The 25423-nt window shown below is 48.7% G+C and overlaps 1 protein-coding gene across 3 annotated transcripts in view; it reads right to left on the reverse strand.

Moving 5' to 3' along the window:
* The window catches only part of GNAO1 (guanine nucleotide binding protein (G protein), alpha activating activity polypeptide O), a 148881-nt gene that overhangs the window by 31870 nt on the left and 91588 nt on the right, over positions 1–25423 (reverse strand). For 2 of the 3 annotated variants that reach the window (XM_010584453.1, XM_010584444.1), the window contains exon 4: positions 17388–17548. In XM_010584453.1, the coding sequence (XP_010582755.1) occupies positions 17388–17548 (161 nt within the window). Of the gene's footprint in view, positions 1–17387; positions 17549–23011; positions 23051–25423 lie in introns of all 3 variants that reach the window. The other variant, XM_010584462.1, reaches the window with a different exon arrangement.

A 25423-nucleotide genomic window follows, 5' to 3' on the forward strand; every position in this document is an offset into this window, starting at 1 on the left:
TGCTAACAGCTGGAGTGACGGTCATCAGGCCCAGAGATGACCGGGGTTATTTCCCTGAATGAACTCTGCTGGATGCCCTGGGTTTTCATTACTCTACCCTGTGAAATGAGGACGGTGGTCCCTGATGTTAAAGGATGGTGCCAAATCTTGACAGAAGGGATGCTACATTGTGATGCTTTTTTTTTTTTTTTTTTTGCCCTGCACTGAAGCAGGGCTGTACAGGGCTTGTACATCAAGATCAACTTGACAAGTTGATATTAATACTAATGATAGACAGGAAGAATGAACAAAAGCAGGTTGGAGTTTAGCTGTCCTAGTTAGACTTGCAGTTTTCCAAGGCATGACTGGATCCAGAATAATTTTTAGGATCACATGAGCAGAGTCACTAAATAGCAACTGCATAACAAAGATATTTCAGGACATAAAGGGTCTCCAGGCATAAGCTGCTGGCTGGCTTTGCTCATGGGTGGTGGTTTGGTCAGCAATAATGTATCATGGTCTTGCTGGAATAAAAGGACGCTGTGGTGCAGTCTGAGTTTGTGATCAGACCTCTGGCTGGGGGAGAGGTGGGCTTTGGAGGACAACCCAACACCAGCAACCTACTCAGAAACAGTTTTGGAGCAGCCCTGGGAAAGCAGGTGTGGGGTCATCTTTCTGCAATGAAATTTGGAAATTGGATGGTGCGTAAGAGGGGATGATGAAGATTTATTTTACATATTGGAGCCCCTACAAAAGAGAAAAACAATGTGTCTGGATCAGGTCAATGACCCACCTAGCTTAGCTAGTGTCCAAGAGCAGATCTTGAGAGAAGAGGGCAAGCATGCAGTACTCAGACAGTTTTCCCAGCCACCAATGCTTCCTATCGATAACGGAGATTCAAAAAGAAGGGTGATATCTTTATATCTATTATCCCTCAATGACTTTTCTTCCAGAAATTTGTCTAGGCGTTTTTTTTAAGCAATGTAAACTTCTAACAGGCACATCTGCAGCAAGAAATTTCCCAGCTCAGCTACCCTGTCTGTGAAAAACTGCCTCTTTCTGGTTTTTAAACTGCCATCTCAGAGTTTAACTTTGTTAATTATTGTATGGGAACAGCTGTCCTCTCTCTCCTCCCTATTCCCCAGGTGCTTCTCTGGAGACATCTCCGTAGACCTCTGCACATCCCCTGTGGAGCATCTCTGCTCTGCTCCCGAGACATTCATATACAGAAGGTCTTCAGAACCTTTCATCATGCCAGGAGGGGGTTTTCCTCATCTCCTGGATCCTATCCAAGATGGGGAAAGGAGGGAGCCTTGTTCTATATGTAACCATCTGCTTTATAGTCACTTAATACGATGCTACTTGGAGAACCAGCCAGTTTAATGCCAGCCCCCTCAGAGCTGCTGCATGGGCAGATCTGGTGAACGTGATTTGCTAGCAGTGGTGTGATCCCTTTTAGAAGTGTCCTCAGCTGGGCAATACCGCTGTTTATAGAAAGCCTCCATGATTTAAATCATTGTTTAGCGCAGAGCCGCTGACCACAGGGCACCCTCGCCTTTGTTTTATAAGCAAAAGATTTTTATGGGGGCTGGCTGGATCTTTCCAGCGGCGCTGTGTAAATCCGAGCCTGCTGGGATGATGTACGGCTCAGGCTGTGCAAGGTCTTCTCTCCTGGTGGCCCTGCACGCAGGTGTCCTCCGCACACCAGGGCAGGCGTTAATCGAACTTTGGCTGAAGCAGAGGAAAGCTCAACAGCTCCAGTCTAGCTCTTGCTTTATGTAAGCCTCTGCTTCCTTCTGACGACCAGCTCTCAAGGACGGTAGCTGAGCTGGAGCATGGGTGAGGCATGGTGGGACCCAGCACCCTGGAAGCGAGCAGGATCTATGCCTAAACCTTTACACAACAGAGTAAGTGGGTTTGATGCTTTTTTTTTTTGGTCCAGGACTGCTGTTAAAAACCTGCTGACAGGGGAGCTGATGGCTTTCTATACTGTTAAAAAAAAAAAAAAGAAGAAGAAAGAAAGGAAAGAAAAGGAGAGGCTAAAAATAAGCCGTGGGGAGTCTGGGATAATGAAGAGCTTGTTCTGGGAAGGAGCCCCGATCAGAGGATGCAGCCCCCGTGCTGCAGCAGGGCTCCCGGCGCATCCGCGCGAGGCGGCAGGCTCACCCATGCGGCGCTCGGCCACTCAGCCCAAACCGGGGATAGACATTGACAAACCCAGCCCGCCGCGGCCATGGTCCCTGCAGTGAGCACGCCGACAAAGGCACGAAGGCTCGCTCACCCCAGCGCTCCTTACAGCACATGGCTGCCCATTTGGTTTGGCCCCAAGGCAATCTCGTGAGCTAATTACTCAGAATTACTCCAAACCCAGAAAGCAGACAGCTGTGGCCACAGATGAAACCAGTCCCGTGGACTTTAACCAACCACTGGCCAGCGAGATTCATCAGGGTGTACATGAAGGCCCAGGACATCTATTTACACACTTGTGGCAGTAGGGGAAGTAGCATTAACATCTCCATTTCTAGGCTGGAAGGGAAAAAACAGATATAGCTGCAATGATTTTGGAGTGCTAGGGGTCTGTCTGCAGCAGGGATAGCACTGGTGAGGGATTTAGATCTAATGCTATGAAGGAAAGCATTAGTTAATGAGATCTGCACTCTTGTATCAGGCAGATAGAGGATGCCCATAGCTGGGTGACAGTGCAATTACGAAGAGTGGGGTGGGTCTGTCGGGAGCTGACTTCAATCAGGGGCCTCATTTATTCACTCACCGTGCTGAGGAAGATGCATTGCTGGTGATGGAGTGGAAATTGTGTTCCTGGATCTTCTCATCTGTCCGTTTTCCTGACCTATTAGCAAGCTATGGGGATTTCTGCTTTCAAATCCTATTTAAGCATCCCTGCCAGAAACCGTGGGTACCAAAATCAGCCAATGCTCTGCTGTGGACGGATGTGACCAACAGCTAGCAAAAGCAAAACCTGGAAATGTTATCCTTGGCTGCACGCTCAAAATGTCTTAGTTATCCCAGACATAGGTGGATCTCTTGAGTGTGTAAAATCTATGCTATGCAAATGGAGTTTCTGGTCCTTCTCAGCAGCTGTCAGGCTGAGGCTCCTCTGAGAACAGCTTTGCTTGTGGTATTGCAACATTTTGGTTTCAGTCCAGGATGGATCCAGAAGCAGAGACACGTAAAGGAAAATTTCTCATCCCTTTAGAAAACGTTCAGCTAAATCGTTAAGAGGACATTTGTTTGCTGTATATCAAAATACCTCGATCGTTCCCACCAGGGAAGGCTGTCGCCTGGGCCAGGCTGGGCTGGTGAGACATCCTGCTGACCACCCATTTTCCCCTCCTCTCTCTCTTACAGGCATGAGCAACCTCACAGAGGTCTGTAATCGTAGCCTCCTGTCACCGCACAACCACCCTGGGGGGGGTTAGGCTCCGGCAGCCCACCAAACAGCCGTTTGGGTTGCTCCCAGGTCTCTGCAGGAGTGGGCTGATCCCTGTGTTCAGCTGAAGATGCATCAGGCATGTGTGTGTGATAAAATCAGTTTGGGATACTCTGTATGGGACAGCCCAGCTGCAGAGCTGGTGTGGCTTTGTGGGAAATGAGCTGAGGACAGCACCTCCAAGGCATGTTCCTCCATGAGGGCTGGGGACAGTTACTGCCTCTGCTTGTGCAGACACTTTCCCGTGTGCCCTGGGGACATGTCCCTGCCAGAAGCAGCCTCTGCTGTCTTGTCCATGGACCTGCCAGTGACCACATCTCTTGGGAGCGAGCCGCAGGCCAAAGTGCTGCAGTAAGCCAGGTGGGTGGACCAGGAGTCCCTGCCTGCCTGGTGGGAGAAGTTTGAACCGACCCAGGAGCACTTCACTTCCAGTGGGAGGATGGAGCTGGCCCAGAGAAGCGTTAGGTCTGGAAAACATCAGGAGGTCTTCCAGACAACGCAGACTTTATTGCCAATAAATGCTTTTGCTGAGCTTCCTCTTGGCCGCAGAAGGGGAGGAGAGCATCTCGAGCAGATGGCTGGTTAGCACAAGCATCGCCCTTGCCCAACCCATGTTTCTGCGCCGCCTGCTGTGGGAGCACCTCAACTTTTGCTGAGCATGATTGATGTGTCCTTCCAACCTCCCACTGGAGCAGGGAAATGCTATTAATCACACTTGCTTTAGGAGGACTACAGGTATTAAGGGGATAGATGACTCGCCTGAGGACACAACGGGAAGTCTGTGGTGGCACTTGGAAGTCTGTTTGGTTCCCTAAATCACAGACAGGAGCTTTAACCACAAGACCTTTCTGTATGAATTTTATAACCCTTAAGCAATATACTTCCATGCTTTTAATAGGGATTTTGCCCATGTAGGGGCAGATACTGTAAGGCTGGCAGAAATTTGCTGGCCTATTATAAGAAATAAATATATTCCCTACATAAAGAGCAGCCCATAAAATGGAGTTACAATTGATGATTAAATCGTAAGTTAACCCAAGAATTTGAATAGAGATAAATAAATCCTTTTTTTTGGTGAACAAGGAAGGCTGAAAATGGATGTTGTCATGTACTTTTCTGCTTCATCCAATATAATTTCAAGCATTCCTATATGGATTTTGATGAGTTCTGCAGATCAATGATGCTGCATTTAAACACAAGCTAAGCAGTAATTACAGATGCATGCAAGATTTATTCATCTGGTGGCACTGCACCAGCTGAGGGAAGGATCAGCCGTATCCAATCAATGTTTGAAGCTTCTCAAAATAAAGAGCTTTTTGGCTCCCACTGCAAAGTGAAAATAAAAATAACCCCCTGAATCCCAGGAGTGCCCCCTTATGTCCGTACAGGGAAGGCTGCAGGACAGGTCTGGGTCATACCTGCGCTGTTGCTCATGCCAGGCCCTGCCTTTGCACAAGTGTGTATGTTGTTCATGTTGGGTCTTCTTCACGCACTGACTGCATGACCCACTTGTCCCCAGGGCTGAGGATTGGGCTGATGAGATTTAAGGCGTAAGTAAGGAAAAAGGAGGAGGATGAGCAGTGTGGAGGAAGGAGCCAGGAAGCAGGCAGCCAGTGTTCCCCAGGATCACCTCCTGTGTGCCGGAGGGCACCCAGGCTCGGCGTGCATGGGCAGGGAGCCAGTGTGACGTGGCACGCTGCAGTGCGAAGGGAGCAGCTGGGGGACTGCAGTCAAAACCACGGACGTGCGTAATGTGGCTCTGTTGTTATGGGAACACGTGGCAGGGGATGCAAGGTAGCATGTTTAAAGGCAGATACTGGATTTGATCCAATTTTTCCTTCAGGTTTTCCCTGCTGATGTAGGCTATACATCCATATAGGAGCTCTCTCCTGTGGAGCAAAGTTTCTTGCTCCCCACTGTCACCACCAGATGCCCCGAGGAGCCAGGGAGTCCCAGTCTGTGATGCTTTTTGCTGGGACTTCAGACAGGGTACCAGTGCTACTCCTACACCCAGATTTCTCATCAAGCTGGTGGAAAGCAGCAACACATCAAGTGGAGTCAGCAGGGTCAAAGCAAAACCTACAGCCCACCCATGGTACTTCTGTTCTGGGGCAAGGGAAAACAAAGAGCGGGATGAATGGACTGAACCAGGTAGACCAGGGGTTCAGACACTCAGATGGATGCCTGCACATAAGTCAGAGAAACCCTTGGTGACATAAACAGGTAGTGCGGGTGACCTCTGTGCATTTAGCACATTTGCTATTTACTACCAACTATTTTAAGCAGATGCTCTTAAGTCTCCCATAGTGATCGCAGACATCTGAACGAACACAGCAGGGCTGAGCCTCGCTGCCCTGCCTCTGTGGTCCACTTCAGAGAAAGCTCCACTGATGCTGGGAAGCACAAGCAAGTGGGAAACCCATCCAGCCCTGCCCAGGTAGGTGGGAAGGAGTTGCCCAGAGGCATGGCTGGGGTGTCTGCGCTAAAAGCTCCCCTCTGTCACCTTCAGGACTGGCACTGTCATCACTGCATGCAGGTGGGACCCGGTCGAGACTCTGGATCACGAGATGCAGCTCTTTATTGTGGGTCGGGAAGAGGCTCTTATGTCCTTAAGGATGGTTCCCTGGGTAGGATAGAGGTATTTGAGCTACTGGGAAGAAATGCGTAGCTTTTTTTCCTGAGTTTATTTGTAACTTCTATATTTGTGTCATTTCTTTGTTTACGTATTTTTGTTCAATGAGATACTCCTCGGGGGATTTCTTAATGCAGAGTTGCTGCTTCCAACATTAGTTTAATTTGAGCAAAGATTTTTGCGTGGACTCAGTTATCAATTCCCAGCTTTCAGAAGCTGCTAGCTAGTGTCAGTCTCCTCTTTCCCCTTCTGTCTTCTATTCCTGCCCATTGCAGATTTGGCCTCACTGTTCAGCACATTCCCAGGTGCAGTATTTCTCATGTTGGGGATTGCAAGACTGTGGAGCTGTTTAGCTGAAAATGTTTAAACTGACATTAACGCTGCTCAGTAGGATGTACTGGCTGGTATTTTCCTGAACGAGGATTTAGAAATGGTTCTTATGCTATCATCAAACCTTACATACCAAGGCCAATACTGAAGGATTGGGAAATGCTGATTGATGCCATTAAAAGTGCTGTCAGAGCCTCAGAGCTATAGTGACTGCTCGTGGGGTGTTTCATGGCCTGGGCTTACAATTTTGGAGCACTGAATTTCTTTTCAGTGCTGGTGGTCCCAGCAAACCTGCTGCTCAGCATAGCCCAGCAGGGAATGGGTTACAGCGAGGCAAAGTGCAGCATAAATCCCCAGCAAGGCTTGGACTAACCGCCAAAACCCAAGCTGACATTTCCTTGGCGTGGCTCCATGGTGCGGTCTGTGCCTGGTTTCCTTCTCCCCTGTATCTCTTCCCTCCCCTCTCAGCAGCATGGAGAAGGTGCTGCCTAAAATCTAGGCTCAGCACCATTTCTCCTCTTTTTTCCCAAAAAATTCAGTTCTAGAAGAGACCCCCAGGGACCTCAGAGGAAGTGCCTTCTCCAGGCACTCAAGCATTTAAATGCATTAAACATATCGGAGGTAGGGAAGGTGTAAGCCTGAGGATTTTGGCACAAGGACGGGTGTTCGCTCTGCTGTATTCCAGCCTCCTTCTGCTCTGAACTGTGCTGTCGTGACCAAACTAAGCAACCCTGCCCAGAGCCTGTGCCCGCAGATCGGAGTGAGTGTGTGCCTGTCCACAACAGCCCGTGAGCCTGAGCACAGGCTGCCGGGGGGGTCAGGGGCATGCGGGAAATTAGAGGGTTTTCTGACGGGGGCTGGCAAAATAGGAGTTGTGGGTTTGGATCTGTGTGTTATGCCAGTGGTCTGAAGGCAAGGAACAGATCTGGAGAAGGTGAAATAATAGTTTATCGACAGTCTCAGTGTTGTTTTTACTCTAATAGACAGTCAGTGTAAAAGGTACGGATGAACGAACTGATACAGACCTAACACTAGCTCTGTGTGTTGCAGGGGAAAAAAAAAGAGAATAATAGGAAAAGGTCAAAAATGTGCCTAAAGTGTATCATCTGGCTCGCTGTGCTGGCTGGGCTCATGCCCAGCTTGTATGGGAGAGTGGCATGCGAGGCAGTAATGCGGTAGTGTCACATTTGGCTGCCTTCGGTTCCCCTGCCCAAATCAATGATCGTCTCATCAGCATGTGCGTTGGAAAAAAAACCAGGTCTGAACCCCTTGTCAGGTCTCCAAGAGAGGGAGGAGGCAGGAAGGCCACCCCTGGCACTGACCCAGCCCTGGAGGGGGCCACAGCTGGGTGACATGTCCCCCCCGCCCAGGTCCTGCTGACTTTGTGGAGCCAGAGGCATCGGGCTGGGGAGCAGCCATGCCTGCTGTTCTCCGCAGGGCTGCTAATGAAACCCCAAGGGAAAGCACAGCCCTTCCTACCTGCTCAGCCGTGCTGCCTACGGCCAAACACCCCAGTGTTGGGTGCCCTCCGAGACATTTGGCTGTGCCCAAATGTCTTCTATGTGGAGAAAGAAACCCTGTATTTCCCCCTTTCGCACCTAAAAAGCAGTAGGAAATCAATGGCTGGGGGTTGAATATTGGCTCAGCGCTTGGCCTGGATAAGCAAGAAACAAAGTGGTGTTTGCTACAAGGCTAATTAGAGCTATTATATCAATTAGTCTGTGAAAAGATCAGTGCCCAGGGCTCCACCAGGAGAATCCCGATTTCGGCGGGACTGTCTTGGCCAAGCACTGGGACTCTGCTCCTGTGGGGCTCCCCCGGACACCCCCCGCCACACTCTGCCTGCCTGCCCAAGCCAACAGGCTCCTGCCTTGCTCTGCTGCTGCCTTCGCTGCTCTCGCCACCGTGGACGTAGGCGTCTCAGAAATAGGAGTGTGTTTACTGTCCCCATCGGGGAACCGAGACAAGGACCTTCAACCTGCTGACCAAAGGGCACCACAGGCTCTCGGGGGGCGCCTGGGAGCTCTGCCTTCCTACCGGAGGCCATGCCACCCTCCCTTCGTGGGCACAGCTCCCGGTGCTTCATCCCCATTGTTGCCAAGTCCTGTGATTTTATGGCAAGTGTCACAATGTTTGCTACATTTCTTTTTTTTTTTTTCCCCTTCATTTTTGTTCTCTCTTAAAGCCTCAGCCCCTCAAGGCTGGATATTAGATGGACTATTTGCTTAAGGAAATAAAAAAGGACTTTCCAGCTCTCCTGTTCACAGACAAAAGGCTTTAAAGTATAAGCCAGAGGGCTTAAGAAGCAGCAGATAAAAGCAATTTTCCAATGGTTGTCTTAATATATATTGAAAAATGGGGGCTTTTTGGCTAAGCTCATGATTGGTTTTGGATTTAACTCCTAACCTGAAACACCTGAGCGTAGGGATGCTGCACTGCTCCCCCTCTTCTAGCAGGGGGTGCGCATGTGGACCCCGAGAGAGGGCGGGGGGAACGGCAGCGGCTCCACACCTCTAGCAGTCACTCAAACGCTTTCTGGGCTCTCTTGCACAGTGGGGCCTGATGAATGGCACCATCCCAGCACAGTGCATCCCCTGAGCAGGGGCAGGATGGGGACCGGGTGATCGATGGAGGGATCGCACCTCCTGCGGTCAGGGGAGGGGAGTGTCATGCTGAGACACCTGGGGCAGGGAAAGACTGGTGGCCGTGAAAACGTGAAGGAGGGGGAAAGGGAGATAACTGCATCCTGAGTGCACGGAGCTTATCTGCCCTGCCTGGCAGTGCTTGTCCTGGGCTGGAGTTGCTCCTTCTGAGCTGTTCATCCCGTGGCCGGTGGCAGACAGCTCTGCCTGAAAGCTCCCGATGTGCTGCCGTGTGCTCCCCAGACTGCGGCACAGTCCCTCTGCAAATTTTCTTTCCAAACCGTGATGATTTCTGGGATAGGACCCATGGAGGAGGGGGCGGGCAGCATCTCCTTGTCACACCGTCACCACTGGTGCCTGCAGACCCGTGTGGAAGACGGCTTGCTCCATCCCAGAGCCCGGCTACAAAGAAATTCCCACTTTCCTGCCATTCTTTGCCATTTAAGGATTTCAAACGGACAGCAAATACATAGGGAAACTATGCACCACCACTGTGCTCGCCTCCCAGTGTTGCAGACGGTGCTAGACCTGACGCCAATCGTGTGAAGAAGAGCCACGGCATGGTGGCCTCCTGACAGCTTTGCCTGCAGACACACTGCAGAACCACGAGGCTGAGAGCAGCCGGCTGGTCCTCACCTGACCACATGCGCTGCGGGGGCGGCGGGAGGACAGGGCTCACAGCCCCCAGTGACCGATGAGCTGGATGCCGACTAGCTGGCATAAAGCAGGAATTACCCACGCAGAGGGACATCTGCATTGCTAGAGCTACCCCATTCCCTAAGGAGCTTCAAACAGCAATAGGATGCTCCGAGAGCCTCGCTGGTGGGAGACACCCCATCTCCTGCCCTCACCCCATATGAGCGATGCTGTTTGTCTTGCAGGGCAGGCTGTGACAGCAGAGCTGGGGTGCACGCTATGTCAAACTGCAAGGTGCAGAAAGAGAGAGGGAAGGTTGGTCTCCCTGGCTCTGCAGGAGAGGAGGAGCAGGGGCCATGGATTCCCAGGAAAGCCTTGACTCCCCGGCTGTGGAGCTGCATCCCAGCACTGCCGTCCCCCAGCATGGGAAGGAGGTTGGGGTGGAAGGTGGGAGTCTGCAGTGGATGGGTGAGCTGCAGGGCATGAGCGCTGCCTGCTGAAAGGCAGAGCTGGTGGGAGAGGGGGGGCTGCGGACAGCAGTAGGGGTAGCAGTGAAAAAACAAACTGAACGGAACAACAACAATAAAAAAATGCCCAGCCCCAACTCTTGGTGGCAGCCTGCCAGCTCCATCTGGTTTTGTAAGGACATTTCAGCCTAAAAATACACAAATACTCAGCCAAAAAAAGTCAAATCTTCCTGCCGAATCTGTCACCCACAGCCCTTCGCAAAGCAGGAAGAAATTCCTGTTGGGTCTGTCAGTCGGCAATGAGAACAGATTATCCAGGGTTCAAGACTATGGTTCAGCAGGTTTCCTTGGGGGTGAATGCCCTGTGCTGTGTTTATCAGTGGTGCTGGCTGCTTCTCATCTCTAAGCAAAATGTGAAAAGAGAAGAGATTGTTCCCAAATTCTGGCAGTGTCTCCTCCTCTAGGCAGTGTGAACTACTGCCTGGCTCCTACCCTTTTGGGTGGGAGCTTTGCCAAAAGTGGGACAGCCCTGATTGGTATGGTGGGTCATTAAATAGCAATTTATTTAGTCAGGATGTCAAGATTTTACTAATACCCAGACCAAAGACAACACTGTTACGATGCAACATGGCAATGAAAAACAGCAGGGACGTAGCAGGTACTGCTACGGCTTTGTCCCCAAGGAATGAACTACCTACGTAACTTCTCTGCTCCTCCTTGCAGTGCAGTCTGTGTTACCTCCTGGGTCTCTTCAGACAGATCTTAGAGATATTTTTGGGGGTAAAGGAGGATTAGGAGGGGGGATGTGACAACACTATACCACCAGTTTTTGCCTGCAAGATCCCTATCTAAAGAGGTGTTGAGTTTTTAGTGGAGCTGGCTGAAGAATTTGCTATTTCAGATGGAAAGGCAGCAAGCAAGGCGTTGGAGCTCTAGTTCAGCTGGTGAATGCTTTCCTGGATGTTCCCACGTCACTGGGTGCTGCCACAAGCTCCACTTTAAAGCCCAGCTCTGTAGCTTCTCCTCTGCACGGAAGAAGTTAACTGGGGGGGGGGTGATGGCATCTCAGACACCTTCACACAGACCAAGAGCAGATATAATCCTTCAGCAACCAGGTGTTCACAAGGGGCAGGACCTCCTGCTTTTCCTTCTCCTTCATTTTCTTTAGAGTTTGCATGAGCTCCAGCCAGGAAATGTCTTTTGAGACAGTTCACCCTTTCCCTGATGACTTGCATGTGTGGCTTGAAAAGGGTAAAGGGAAGAGCCCGTCTCTGGGACTCAGCTTCTGGGCGGCCTCTCCTCCACGAAGAGGCTGTGCCCCAGCAGAGAGTGGGTCTGGTGGAGCTCTTCTCTGCGCCAGTGTCTGAGAGGGGCCAAGCAGGGTGGGCATTATAACAAGTGGCAATGTCTTACGATGGAGCTGTGTTATGCAGAGTCCTGCAGACCTCTTCTCCCCCTGCTTGTGAGTTTTCTGGTGAGGAAGCTCAGTCCTCATGCTCTCCTGGCAGTCTTTGGTGGGATGGGAAGGTGAGCATTGCCTAACACCCACCTTCAAGATACCGTGACGTGGTCTCCACCCTGCTTTGGGCCAACAGAGGCAGCCCCTGGAGATGCTGCACCCAATTTTGGTGAAATTGGGCCTCCAGGTGGATGAAGATTAAGGGTGAGATGCTAGGAAACATCCAGCTGATTTCAAAGACAATGTCTTTCCTGTTGTGCCCTTCCTCCAGCTCACACTCAGCCCTAGGTGTAGCCGTATAACCATAGGGATTCCTTAATTTATGAGGATAATAATGAAGCCTGAGACCTCTACCAAGCCCAAGCCTTGCTAGACTCTACCAGGCTGATCCTCAGCCTGCCACCGTCTCCCCCACCTTGCACTTACCACGAACAGCCCTGCTCCAGACCTGGTACCAGCTGACGTAGCAGACCTGCTCCTCCCTGGAAATCTATTTGCATCTCATTTGTGTGAACTGAGCAAGGCTGGCAATTCCAGTCAACCAGCTCTGGCCTTTATGAGCTGTTTTGTTTTGCTTTTCATTGGGGGAACTTAATTATTCAAGGCTGGTGGGCATATTTACTTACAGGGGTAAATTAAACCATAAATTCAGACAAACGTATCTACATCTGTGCTTGTGATGTATTTTCCCTTTCTCCTTTATTGGTGCTTGGGCTCCAAGACACAAAGGTGGGTTGTTCAATAAATAGCGCAACGCAAGTCATCCCAATTAATTGGATTGTTCCATTTATGCTGCTACTCCCTCCATTTAAATGCAAGGGAGCGCAAATGACAGGCACGAGTAAGACGGGCACGCAGAAGACCATATTCTAATGCAAAAACTGTGATGAGAAAATGGAATCTACGCACCTGATGGGAATATTAATGCAAAACCTTGACCTATAATTTTTCTTTCTTCAGTCTGAGAGAGCCAGCAGCAATTGCAGCTCATTAAAACAGACCATGTCCTGACAGTTGTGCATAATGCCCACATCCCACAAGTCCCATGATCTAAACGTTTGCCCACGGTCTAAACCTGCAAGGTAAACATTTTGATCATGGGACTTGTAGGACATTGGCATTAGCATAGAGCTGCATGGTCCTGCATAGCTAGGAAAAGAAGATGGCAGCCAACCCTGAAGACCCCTTCTCCCTTTTAAACCCAGTGGTGTCATGACAGAAGGAACGAGGGGAAAAATACCAAAAGACAAACCCAAAAGTGCCGGTTTGGACTGGACCTCTGGAGTTCATCTGGACCATTCCCCTGTTCAAAGCAGGGCCAACTTCAAAGTTAAATTCAGTTTGAAAGTTAGCTCAGGTGGCTCAATGTTGAGTATTTCCAAGGATGGAGATTTTATAGCCTCTCTGGCAGCCTGTTCCAAAGCTGCCTTGTCAGGGCTCTGTCTGGAAGCTGTTCACCATATCACAACAACATCTGGCTCTACTTTCTTAGCTGTTTTCTTGATGCAAAGTATGTGTTGGCATGTGGGATGCAATAAATATCAGTAGGGAAGGTGATACCATCATGCAAAGACAATTCTTTTGCAAGGAGAAGAGATCAGAAGATGGTCCCACATGAGATAGGGTGAGAAGGAAGGCACTGTGGTATTTTATTCTGAATTTGGTGCTGCTTTTCTATGAGGCACTGCCAGAGGAATTCTTGAAGATGGAGCGACCAAAGTGTTGTCTAGTCTGGGCTTGGTATTTGACACAGACTTGACATGATGGTGTTGCGGTTAGCTATGGTAGAGCAGCAGATGCAATTGCATCTCTCTTTCTCCACTGAGCAGTGAGGTCTGCATCCTTTTCCAGAGGCATCTCTCCCTCCCTTCGCTCCCTACAGAGAGAGCCAAAGGCAACAAGCTTCCTAGCCCTGACACCTCTGATATGTGTGAAGATGGATGGGTTGAATGCAGGCCTAGAATATTTTACATTTTCACAGTAGTTTCACAGCCCTGGCATTATCAAATGATCTTTCAATGTACTTGGAAGCAGGAGGAGAATAACTTGAGATGGATTCCGGCTTTTTTGTGTCTGTGTACTTGCAAACTGTCTCTGCCTACACATCTTGCAGGGCCTGTGCCTGTTTGGATAGGCACATGGAAAACCGGTGCTTGTATAGATGCTCCGTCTGCTCCATTCCCCCCCTGAAGTTTGGAGGCCATTCAAAGCAGGTCCCCATCCCTGGGTGGTTAAGATCAAACTTGCCCTATGTAGTGTACTCCACTGACCAGGCTAGTTAGGAACTCGAGGCCAGGAAACACAAGACAATTTTAAAATCTGAACAAAAGTAGGAGATTAAGGAAACCAGCTGGAAACCTCTATTTTGCTGATTTTGAAAGCAAAATGTGGGTCACAGATGTGCTTCCACAGACAGAAACTGGCTAGAGAAGAAAAAGACATCAGCAGTGCCCAGACTCTTTGATGATCGGAGGTAGATTTAGCTCCTAGGCATGGAGACAAGAAAGGAAGAGGAGACGAAGTAGGAATAAAAAGCTAATCAAGAGATTAGGAATGTGGAACTCAACCCACCCGTAAATTTGCCTTAGGGAACAATGAAAAAATGCAGTAACAAAAAAAAGATTAAACCAACTGCTACAATTTACTCTCTTCCTTTCTCTTGCTGTCCTTATGGTTTTACTTCTTGCTGTCCAAGACACAGGACGCCCATTACAGAACCTCCCCTCTTCCTCGGTCATGTTTTTTCTTTGCAAAAGTGCTGTTTTCTACTATTCCTTCACAGTAGCTATGAAATCCTTGCTAAGGACAGGCTGACTTTAGAGCCTAAAAGAAGCAAAGCTTTGCAGGGAAGTCCCCACTGTTAGGCAGGCATGCATGGGAGAGTGGAAAGCAATGCCCTCCTGCCTGTCTTTGATAGGAGAGAAGAGCTATTACTCACTTCTTGTTTAGGTTAATACAAAATATTAAATCTATTTTCAGTGAAATTAATGATAGACTAGTAAGAGCCATGCTGCTAGCTCTTGCACGCTGTCGATTAGCCTGTGACTTGCTCTCCCAGAGGCCGTAACAGAAGGCCTGTTGTTTAAGCCATTTAAAAAAAAAATCAAGGTAAAGCTCTGGAAGAACAATGTAGGACAATAGCAGCACTGACTTGCAGAAGCCCAAGTGGTGGTTCCTTAGAAAGAGCCAGGCAGTGGAGGGGGGTGTCTGAAAAGCATTCAGGGCATTCAGAGGGTGGTTTCTGGGGCAAAGGGAAGTGCCTGGACCACTCCTGAAGGCCCCACTTGTGCTGGCCATGACAGGACCTGGTCACTTGGTGCCTTCAGGCTTGGCAACATGTGCTGAGCAGCTGTGAAGCACGATCTCTGACTCCTGCAGCAAACTTCCCTTCTGGCAGCAAAACACCAGTCCCTATGGCTTAACACCAAGAGAAGCCTGAAACAAGAGTGATGCTAGTCCAGCTCACTGCCTGTCAGTGTTTTTCAAACTTTGGGAAACTTCAGATTCAGTTCTTGTCTGGAATTTATTTTTCTCAGCCCTATTGAAAACACATTTTGTAGTTGCTACTGTTCTAAATCCAATATCAGTGTCAATAAAGATAAGACCTTTCCCAGGGAGGGGAAAAAAAATAGAAAACTGTCTCAAATCTTTCACTCATGCAGAAGAAAACAACCCAAAGCATTGAAGGATTAAATGAAAAATATGCCTTTTTTTCACTGGGAGTCCACTGGGCGTGAATAAGTGCCAACTGAGCTCTCACTTGCATCACCATCTGGTGTGATGGCACCAGGGCCTAGAGGTGCAGCAGGACATGCTACAGTGCCCTGCCCTGTGACAGCATCTCTGCTCCTGGTGACAGAACCACCAGAAGCTCCTAAATGGCAGCAGGTCTGTAAATGTGAAGGACTATGGTCTCATAGAACTTTTGCTATGGAGAGAGACAGCACAGCCCTGCCCTGGCAAGGAGGATCGTGCATGCTCCTCTGGGTGCAAGGGATTTTGTTAAAGTCACCGAAATTCTTTTTGCTGGGCTGCAACCACACGTTGATATTGCTGGGAATACCACAGCACAGAGCCTCTTCAGTTGATGTCTAGAAACTGCTTGTGGTTTCAGAGCTCCTGCTGATGAATTGCCCAGCAGCTGGTCACATTGGGAGGGCTATGCTTATTATTTTCAACTGTTATCTTGCATGGAAGGAAAATCAAAATACTTTCCTCAAGGTAATTGGCTCTAAAACAATTGAAGAATTTTCCACAAAGTTGTAATGCAATTAGGACTGGCATTTTATATCATTTATATCTCTAAAGGTATGTTTATGCCACCAGACCCTTCTTCTGTTGGGGAAAAAAAAAAAATTGCTGGCCAGAGAAGGCTGATTTTGCTATTACAGGCAATGAAATACAGATTAAACATGGACGTCCACCTAGGAGTGATTAAAAGGCAGCATAATGTCAGGTTCCTTACTGAGATGCAGTCGCTTGTGGTGAGAAATGGTTGGGTAGGATGCTGTGACACCAACCACACCTCTGCAGGTTTCCCATTTGGATTTCAGTCAATGCCAAGCGATGTGTCATCAGTCGCCTTCTGCTGCAGCACCGCAAGAGCAGAAATAATCCTGCGCTCCCTAACTGCCCTGCCAGCTTGGATGGGAAGAGCTGGTGCAGACTGGGGATGATCAGGCCCACCAAACAGAACAAAACCATCAGCCACGCTGGTGCTTGGGTTCGTGTTTTGATAGATATCCAGGAAAACCCTAAGCAGAGTTGCCAGACAATCCAAACACACAATAACAACTCCAGAAGGGCATAAGTCAGATGGCGAACTTGTTGACACGGGATATTGTGAAAGCCAAAAGCATGAATGTAGCATTCCCCTGTCACCATTTAGGGAAGCCTCTATTTTCCTCACTATCAAAAGGTCCAAGGGTATAACTGGGGAAATGATCACCCTGTGCTTGCCTGTTCCTTATGCTTATACTTAACCATGTTTTACTGACTACTGCCCAGGACAGAGTACAGGGCCAGGGGACATTTTGCCTGACTGCAATAGCTGCTGTGATTGAAATTATGGGGTGAGAAGCTTTAGCGTCCTTGCCTAGGTGGAGGCAAACAGATTGGATGAATTATCATTAGAAATGGGTCTTAACTGAAACTGGGGAGGCACTCAATGTTTCTTCAGAGCCAGAGCAGCCATTTATGGGTAGATGTCTTGTCCTTATGACAGGAAGAACCAAAGCCATGGATTCGAACAATCACTGTTAAACAAAATCTGGGTGTGGTCCCTAATGGTAGAGATGCTACCTACTGTATTATGAGAATAACGCAATGCCACTGTAAAAGCGAAGACATTCCTTAGCCTTGGCTGTAATCCAGCTGCCTATCAGTACAGTGTATGACTATCAGAAAAGCAAACCCAAGAGCTGTACTGCTATACCAAGCAGGTGATCACACCCTTCCCTTGTCTGTCAGACAAAGAAGCCATCAGCCACATCCATGGGTTGGTCTGCTTCTGCTCACTAGATCCATCTTTGTAGGAACCTACCCTGAGCCATTAGGGAGCAGTTTGGGAACCTGGCCTCGGGGTCACGGACCTGACCCCAGACTGGTCAGAGGGGACATGAATGTCCTGCCTGATCCTTTCTGCCCTGCAGTAGCCTGTGACACAACATACAACCCAGTCTGTAAGCAGAACTGTGTTCAGATCCACTGCTATGAGGTCATTAACTTTAGTTAAAACTTTAACAAGCCCAAATGCAGCTTCTTAACACAAAAGACTATGGACAGGGATACTCACTATTGGGCCGAGTCGTTAAGTTGATATTCCCGGGATCGGTTGAAGCATTCTTGGATCCCAGAGTCTGCCCAGAGTCTCATCATAGCTGACAGCAGCTCTGGAGAGAAGGGCTCTGTGTCCTCCATCCGACTTACGACATCGCAGACCATCTTGGCATCAGCCTGCAGAGGAAAGAACAAGAGGTTACATAGATGCTCAAGGCAGAATTGGAAGCCAGAGATTTCAGAAACAGTTAACCAAACCGTTAGGAGTAAAGAGGCTGTGTTTCTTGGGATGGGGCTTTAGGATCCACACCGTATGATCCGGCAGAAAGGGCAAAAGGAGGATGGAGCAAGGAAGACACAAGGAAAGGCTTATTTGTGCAATCCACCTCATGTCAACAAATATTGCTCTTCAGCAGACAAACCAGTCGGCACTGAGTATGTGTGGAGCTTCTTGGGAACAGAAGGAAATTCATATATGTACAAGTATATTTTAAATTGTTAGCAAAGTGATGCATATCCTGCAATGATACCTGTTTTAACTAAGCGTGTAACCTTGTTGAAGTAGGGGCCATTTGTATCATAAAGGACAGCAGAAAGGCTCCAGAAACAATTTTTTTCAGATGCTGTTTTTTTGCTTTTCCTGAATTCTTATTCCTTGCTATGAGCCTCTGCTGTAGGGGCTAATTCATGTTAACACAGACCACCTTGGCTGGCTGTTGTGCTTTGTGACTCAGAGGGAGAGGAATCTCCTGCGGTTAAGGAGTATGGCAGTGAGGGCAGGGCCAGCTGGCTGGTTTTGGATGGAATCTTTTTTGGTGAGAAAAATGTGATTCGCTGGAACAGCAACTTTTCCTGGAGGATAGCATTCTGACACAACTCGGATCCGGAAGATGTGTCAGATTTAGGATGTGAATGTCTAGACAGCCTTGGAATAGCTGAGTTCAGCCCTACTGTAATAGTCCACAGTGGCTGATGCTTCACTCATTTGCAAAGCAGGACACCCAAGTTCATGACCCCCCTCTGCTTGCTTTGCAGTAAATGGATCTCCCAGAGCCCCCATAGACTCCTGAAACCCCAGGGGTGTTGGCTAATCTGCAGTTTTTCTTTCATTGCTTTGAAAATTTTGGAATAGTCTCGTATTTCTACCAGCCAAAACAAAACCAATTATTATTGCTGTAATTAATTGGAAAAGAGGAGCTCTTACTCCTTATGTGTGCTTCCAATAAACTAGTGAATACAACCTCCTGGTTTTATTACCTTTTCTCTTGTCTGCTAGATCAAACCCACTCTTGGACAAATGCAGTTGGAAGTCTTCGCCTTCCAGGGTGTTTTGTCTAAATCAGCAAACGCTGACCAGAAACATGAGTCTCACAAAGGGGAGTGCAGGCAGTGCCCATGCTTTGCTGTCACTGTCCCATGGACAAACAACCCCTGTCCATCACAGTGACCCATCTTGTGAGCACAAAGCCACCCTCAGTTGGGCACGCAGCTCCTGGGGAGCCCACACATCTGCTGGAAGAGCTGCTGCATCCTTCCTGGCTACAACAGGCTCTGTCCTGGTCCTCTGCCCTGCCGGGTGCTGCTGATGCTCCTGTCTGATGCTCAGATTTAGCAGCTATGATGGGAAGAGCCTAACTGCTGAATGGGTTGCTCTCCCTGGGTACCGCCTGAGCACTGGGGACAAGATGTTACAGGTTTTGTGGCAAAGCAAGCAGATTATTTCTTAGGTCACGGGCACAATTAGAAGTGGACAAGCGCCAGTGTTGAAGAGCACCACAGTAACCTAATTGTGTTGGTGGGAATGACAAGGTGTATGACATAGCCTGCATGGCCAGGATCAAAACTCCTCTGCAGCCTCCCTTTATTGAACACTGAAATTGTTGAAAAATTGCAGGGCACCAAACTGCTAGCACTGGCAACTGAAGTTGCTGGAGATTTCAATGCTCAGAGAAAGAGCCTCAAGTCTCCTGAACATCCAGACTTTACGGGCTGAAGAAGTCTTAGTACTGTATGGAGACACTATCCCATAAAACTTAATGGGGTGGAGTCTCTATGCTTTGAAGACTTTATGAACTTAACGTCTTTCTCACAGCATACTTAACTTCATATTTTAGTGCCCAGGAATCTTCCCAGCCCTCTGTACAGACTCTGCTCGTTTCGGAGAAATAGTATTCGTGACTCACACCTCAAAGCCAAGACAAACGAAGAACCTTGAAGAGTTCAGTTAATTTCAAAAGCTTGTTTTCTGCTTTGGAGTGCGTCGTGAGCTCAGTGAATATTCATAAATCATCAGTATGGTTTGCCTGCCCTGCTGGAGCTGTAATTCTGCTCTTTTCATGGACTCTAAATAACACAAAACCTGCTAATGGCCAGCCTGCTTGGGGCTGCGGTCTGGTGTGCCCCTGTTACTTCTGCATGGGTGGTGCAGAAAAAGCATCCATGCTTTCAGTCAGGTAGGAAGGAGGTCTTTTGTATGTTATCTTGACTACTGGGCAGGGGATTATACGTGTAAGTCACAGATCTGTCCACCTGACTGTGATGCCAAAGCACACTTGAAACTCTCCAGCTGTTATGGGCAGGGTCTGGGCTTCTTCTGAGCTTTGTGTACTTAACTGCAGTTTGCTTTCTGCAAAGCATCAGAGGGAATGGCATGGTCATCACATTTTCTGTGCTGCCTCACCTTTTCCACTACTGAGGCTTGTGGCAGTCCCCTGTGATTTAAGACCCAACGCAAGAGGGTTTGAGCAGAAAACATAGATGAACAATGATGACAGGGCAGAAGGGGAGTGACGAGGGGCAGGCATCTCTGGCTGTGGTTATCAGGTCTGCTTGGGCCAGAAGCAGGGCTGAGCTTGTAGGGCAGGGGATACATGCTCCTCTGCAGTCACCGGAGGTCCCTTCTGGGGATGGGAGAGGTTGTGCTCCCGCAGTGCAGGCAGCTGCCTGCAGGGCAGACCGAGAGTTGACAGCCTGGAGCAAGGGAACAGCTCATAGGAAAGTTTATTGCTCCTGCTAAATGGTAATAAAAACATTCCAGACTTAGTTTTATTCTGCAGGGTGAACCATTGAGCTCTCAATTTTATAGACCCAGAAAAAGCAGGTGAAATGAGTGTTTTTAAAAATACTCCTCCCCCCTGCCAAGGATGAAGCCCCTCTGTCAAGGAGCATGGGGCCATCCAGGAGTTCAGGCATTTGTTAGATGATTTAACGAGCAATTAAGGATCCAAGAAGAGAAGATACCCCTTTCTTTTCTCACTCTCCAGGCTGCATCTCAAGCTGGGAATGACATTAAAATCTCCAGGCCCCCCTGGGCCCAGCAGGTAGATTTTTAAATACTGCCTGATTGACTTTTCCCTTCCCGCCTCCCCCGGGTCTGGCACTTCTGCTTTTCCCGAGGTGAGAGGAGCCGAGCCTCCCGCCATGCTCTGCCTCTGTACTGAAGCCAGCAATTAAATAAAGCAAAACAAAACAGACCAGCCAGCCTCCCCCCCCCCCCCCCCGCCTTGCAGTTCCCATCCAACGGGGGTTTTGTTAATGAATATCACGGTGGTATTTCAGCTACCTGGGGAGCTAAAAATAGGCTGCACTCTGCCCCTGGGATTGCTGGAAGGAGCCACAAAATGGTGCAGGGCTGCTTCCTCCATTGCTACCTCTGCCTTTCCCCAGCTGCTCTGTCTCCGTCCCTTCGGTGCACGCTGGCTGGGAGGAGGACAAGGGGTTGGGCTGGTCTCCTTCAGGCTGGTTCTTATTTGGTAGGAGCATCCCAGCCCATCCCTGTGGCTTTCCCATGTGTCCCACTGCCACTTCCCAACGGCTTGTGTTTTCCATAGGAGGTTAAACCCTAACCTCCGAGCTGATTGCGTTTGGGTTGTTTGTTACCGAGAGCAGGATTTGTTCAGCTCTGTGTCACTCTTGAATGCTGACTGTGTCCACCTACAGTGGGAGAATTGGAGCTGGCAGGCTGGGCTTGGCTTGGGGAGACAGCTGAGCCCAGAAACCCTGGGATGGTAAATTATACATCCAGGCTTTAGCCATCAAGCTAGAAGACCAAATAACCCTTCATTGAAGAACAAACCTCCACACCAGTTGGGGAATGGGGAGGGCTCTGTATGGCCAGGGCAGGCTGGGGTTTTATACAACAGTGAAATCCATAGGCAGATGTGAACAAGAAGCTTGTAAACAGCGGGAAGTCAGCGTGTCTCCGTTCTAACCCTGGGCTGTGTGTCTACCTTTGCACCAGCCACATAGTATAAATCCAGTTCATAAGGGGATCTGTTTTCTCACTAACCTGGACATAACCACAGTTATTTAATTGTCTCCCATATGTCACTGTCACCAAGCTCACAGGCTGTGCTCAGCAAGCAAACTTGCGACTTCGCTTGCAACAGCCACATAGCCCAATTAATTTGTTACCTTGCTGGAAGGGAGAGGGGCTCTTCCTAGCAGCCTGACGTTATTGGCAGTCATGTTTATCTCTGCAAGCAAGTTATTTTTCATCGTGCTAATATAGACCACCCCTAACTATTCATTCCTCACCACCAGCCATGGCCTGTGCCCGCAAAGGTACCAACAGAGCTGCTCCTGCCCTGGCTGCCATAGAGTTGCACTGGAGTGGGACTCAGATCCCCATCTCTCTCACCTTCCCGGGGTATATCCTGGCTCTGATCCTTTGAAGTTGCCTGGACACTAACTAGGAGACTTTTTTTTTTTCTTTTTTCAAAAATGAATAGCTTTCTGGAAGGGGAGAATTTAAGGGAAAGGCAAAGCCTTATGTGAAGATATGTGGTACAAATCTGCTAAACCCTATAGAGCTGCACCCACAGGAGAGCTGACCCAGTGTGTCATATTGTACCCTGCTTTCCTTCTGGTGAGCTAAATCCCAGTAAATATCATTTTTGTTGTTATTTACTCTGATTAATCATACTTGTCACGCAGCCTATCTCAAAGGTTAACACTGGGGCAATTGCCTCTGGTGGCTGGTTGTGCTCAAAGCTGCATCGCAGAACATTTCAGAAAACCCATACAGTGGGGAGAAACGATAAGCATTGCATTTTGCTGGCAGTGCAAGACAAATCAGAGGCAGAGTACTAGTTATCAGCAAGCAACCTCGTGAAAGAAGTAGTGGCCATCACCAGTCAGGAACCTGGGGGAAATTAAACTGATGTCTTGAAAGCATCCAGCATCTACAAAGGATGTCCCTGGAGGGGGACCTTCTTGGGAGACCCAGATCCTGACCTCAAGGCACAGCGGTATGTGCCCCTGCTACTTCAGTGAGAAACAAGGTCCTGTAACTTGGGGGCAGAATGTGGCTCATAAACTGAAAACCTCCTCCTCCTCCTTACAGAGCATCTCAGAAATCTGGACCCTGCTTCCCAGCTGAAGTGTGGCTGCATCACAGCAAAACCCAGTTATTTTCATGGCATTTGCAGCGTGAATTAATTCTGGAAACAAAGCAGCGCTGGTGAATATGCCTCTTCCAGAGACATCCAGGGCCCTGCTCCAAGTCCATAGGAGTTTTTGTAGACGCTGAATAAATAGCTACACGTATGACTCTTCTCCTCACTCTCCCTCTTTTTCTCACACATCTGTGTTTCAGAGCTGACGTCTGAATCTGTGGAAATCTGTCTGGCATGAAGCAGCTGCTGTGCATCGCAGGACAGACAACCTTCTCCCTTCCTCCTCTACTCTTCCATCCACCTTCAGAACAATTAATTGAGGCCTCCCACCTCTGCTTGGCATTTGGCTTGCTGAGAGACCCTGGAAGGCACTGAGCTAGTAAAAAACTATCCAGTAGCTTATTCAAATCTATCCCTTTAGAAAATACCTTGAGGTGGGCACCCAAACTACATCCCCTCTGCACTCTCGTTAGTTGGAGGCAGATCCGGAAAGCTCCTGACACAGATCCCAGTGGTCTGGGAAAAGATGGGTTTAGGCTGATGTGAAGCTTAGCGTAGCACTCTCTAGCAATCTGCATCACATAGCAAAGCTAAGCCTAACAAATTAAGTTAGAGATGGTTGGCTTTCCATAGTGTCACGCTAGCCATCTTCTACCCTGATCATGTAAAACAGCTCATAAAAAGGTTGGCTGAGTTGGGTACAATGCCAAAGGGCTGCTGTGAGCAGACAGGCTATTTTGTACAGAAAACATAACCTGACAGCCACAGTGACGTGCAGATCTTCTCCCGAGGTTGTGCTGTCTGGCTAGCAATTAGTAAAGGTTTTCATATCCTTCTGGAGCCAAGATGGCCCCATCACCTCTGACTGTCTTGGCCAAACAACTTCTGTGTGTCTGGTACTTGGTCTAGGATCTCTATCCTGAAACCTTGTTACAGTTGTTTTTTTTCTGTCTGCTGCTTCCTATTTGGGGAGACGCTAAGCAGGACTGATTTATAGATTATTATGGCTCTAAAAGCAGGCCAATTGCTTTCTGTTTGGTACTACTTTTATTCCTACCCATTCTGTACGATACTGTAGTTGGTCAAATAAAATTTGCTAGCTCTTACGTGGGTATAAACTTCTTTTCCCCTCCTGCAACACACATAAAATAATATTCCCTGTTTGCTTGGACTACTGACTATCTGGCAATCCAGGGACTGGATAATGCATGGACTAGACCAAGCTCTTGGGCTGCCAGTTGGCCACCACCATTGTAAGAGTTCCTACAGTCCTATGTCCTGTAGGAAATAGCACTTCATTCACCAGAAAGGTAGAAAAACCCACCACCCAACAACACAGAACTCAACCTGCAGGAGGGATGCCGCTGAAGGGCAAGTCGTTTCCCAAGTTTGCTTTGTTCTAGGAAATCATAGGCTCTTCCCCTGCTCTTGAGATGCTCAGAAGTGCTCCTGAGCTGGGCGAGACAAATATGGTGGATAGCTGACGTGATTTTTCCAAGCAAGGATGGGAAAGCCAGAAAACACGTGTTAAATGGTCTCAAAATAGGTCCTGACACACTAGCTGCAATGGAAGGTGAGAAGATGGCACTCTGTCTGTCCCAGTCACTTCCAGTTCAAGAAGATGGCATCCCTGAGAGACCAAGAGCCACTGCAAACTCCACCAGTGTCCCTCTGAGAGCAGGATGCTTTGATGGGTCCTCTGGCCCACAAGCACTGAGCAAAACGGCTGGGTACGGAACCTGCAAGCCCAAACACCATCCCTCGCTGTTGACTTTCAGGCCGTGCAGGCACAGACAGCACTGCCCATCAGGGAGGGGATGAGAGAGAGAGTCACAGATGGGGGACATTAGCCGCATGGCTTCATGCTCTGCAGGGAAGTGCTCTTGCCATGGTGCTGAGGAGGACGCTGGAAACACATACAGATGAGAGAACAAATTCCTTGCAGCCACGTGCCCTTCTCCTCTCTGTAAAATCCTCTCTGCTGGGTAAAAGTCCATAAAATGTAACGGCACTGGAGTATTTGTGTTGCAGTAAATGGCAGGGAAATGCCTGTTATCCCATAGTGGGAGAGCAGGTGGGGAAGCTGCATCGGCTCTGGGCATTTGTAAAATAAATGACTATTTCACATTCATTGCAAAGCGGATAGCTGAGGACTAGCTGAGTGGGAGTGATGGCAATTCTCCGGGAACCCGCTCTGGGTTCGGGAATTCCCGACAGCTTCAGCCTGCACATCTTCTAGTCTTCAAATGTCTTTAAGATTTTCCATACCAACATCCCTCCGGGAGACTGCATAAGGGTAGCAGGGCAGAGGGGACACGGTTTTGTTCCAACCTTTCCCACCACAAAGGGGGAAACAGGCTTTGTGTTTGGAACAGAAAGGGAAACCAGCCCTCTATGGTGGGAGTATTCCCAGGACAAAGCCAGATATTTTTTTTTAACATCTCTGGCTAAATGCCGCTCGTGTATGATGATTTATAGGGCAGCACCTTCCTGCTGGGAAGCTGTGCAGCGCTGGAACCTAGTAATTAGTTTAATGCTCAGAGCTTGATGCTGAACGGTGGGTGCTAATCTCCACTCTACAATTAATCTAGCAGATTTATCAGTGCCTCGTACAATGAAGGACTAAGTCTGTGGGTTACAGTCATCTGTCCCTGAA

Source organism: Haliaeetus leucocephalus, unplaced genomic scaffold (assembly GCF_000737465.1).
Source record: "Haliaeetus leucocephalus isolate CR32 unplaced genomic scaffold, Haliaeetus_leucocephalus-4.0 Scaffold92, whole genome shotgun sequence".
In the NCBI taxonomy this organism is placed as follows: Eukaryota; Metazoa; Chordata; class Aves; order Accipitriformes; family Accipitridae; genus Haliaeetus; species Haliaeetus leucocephalus.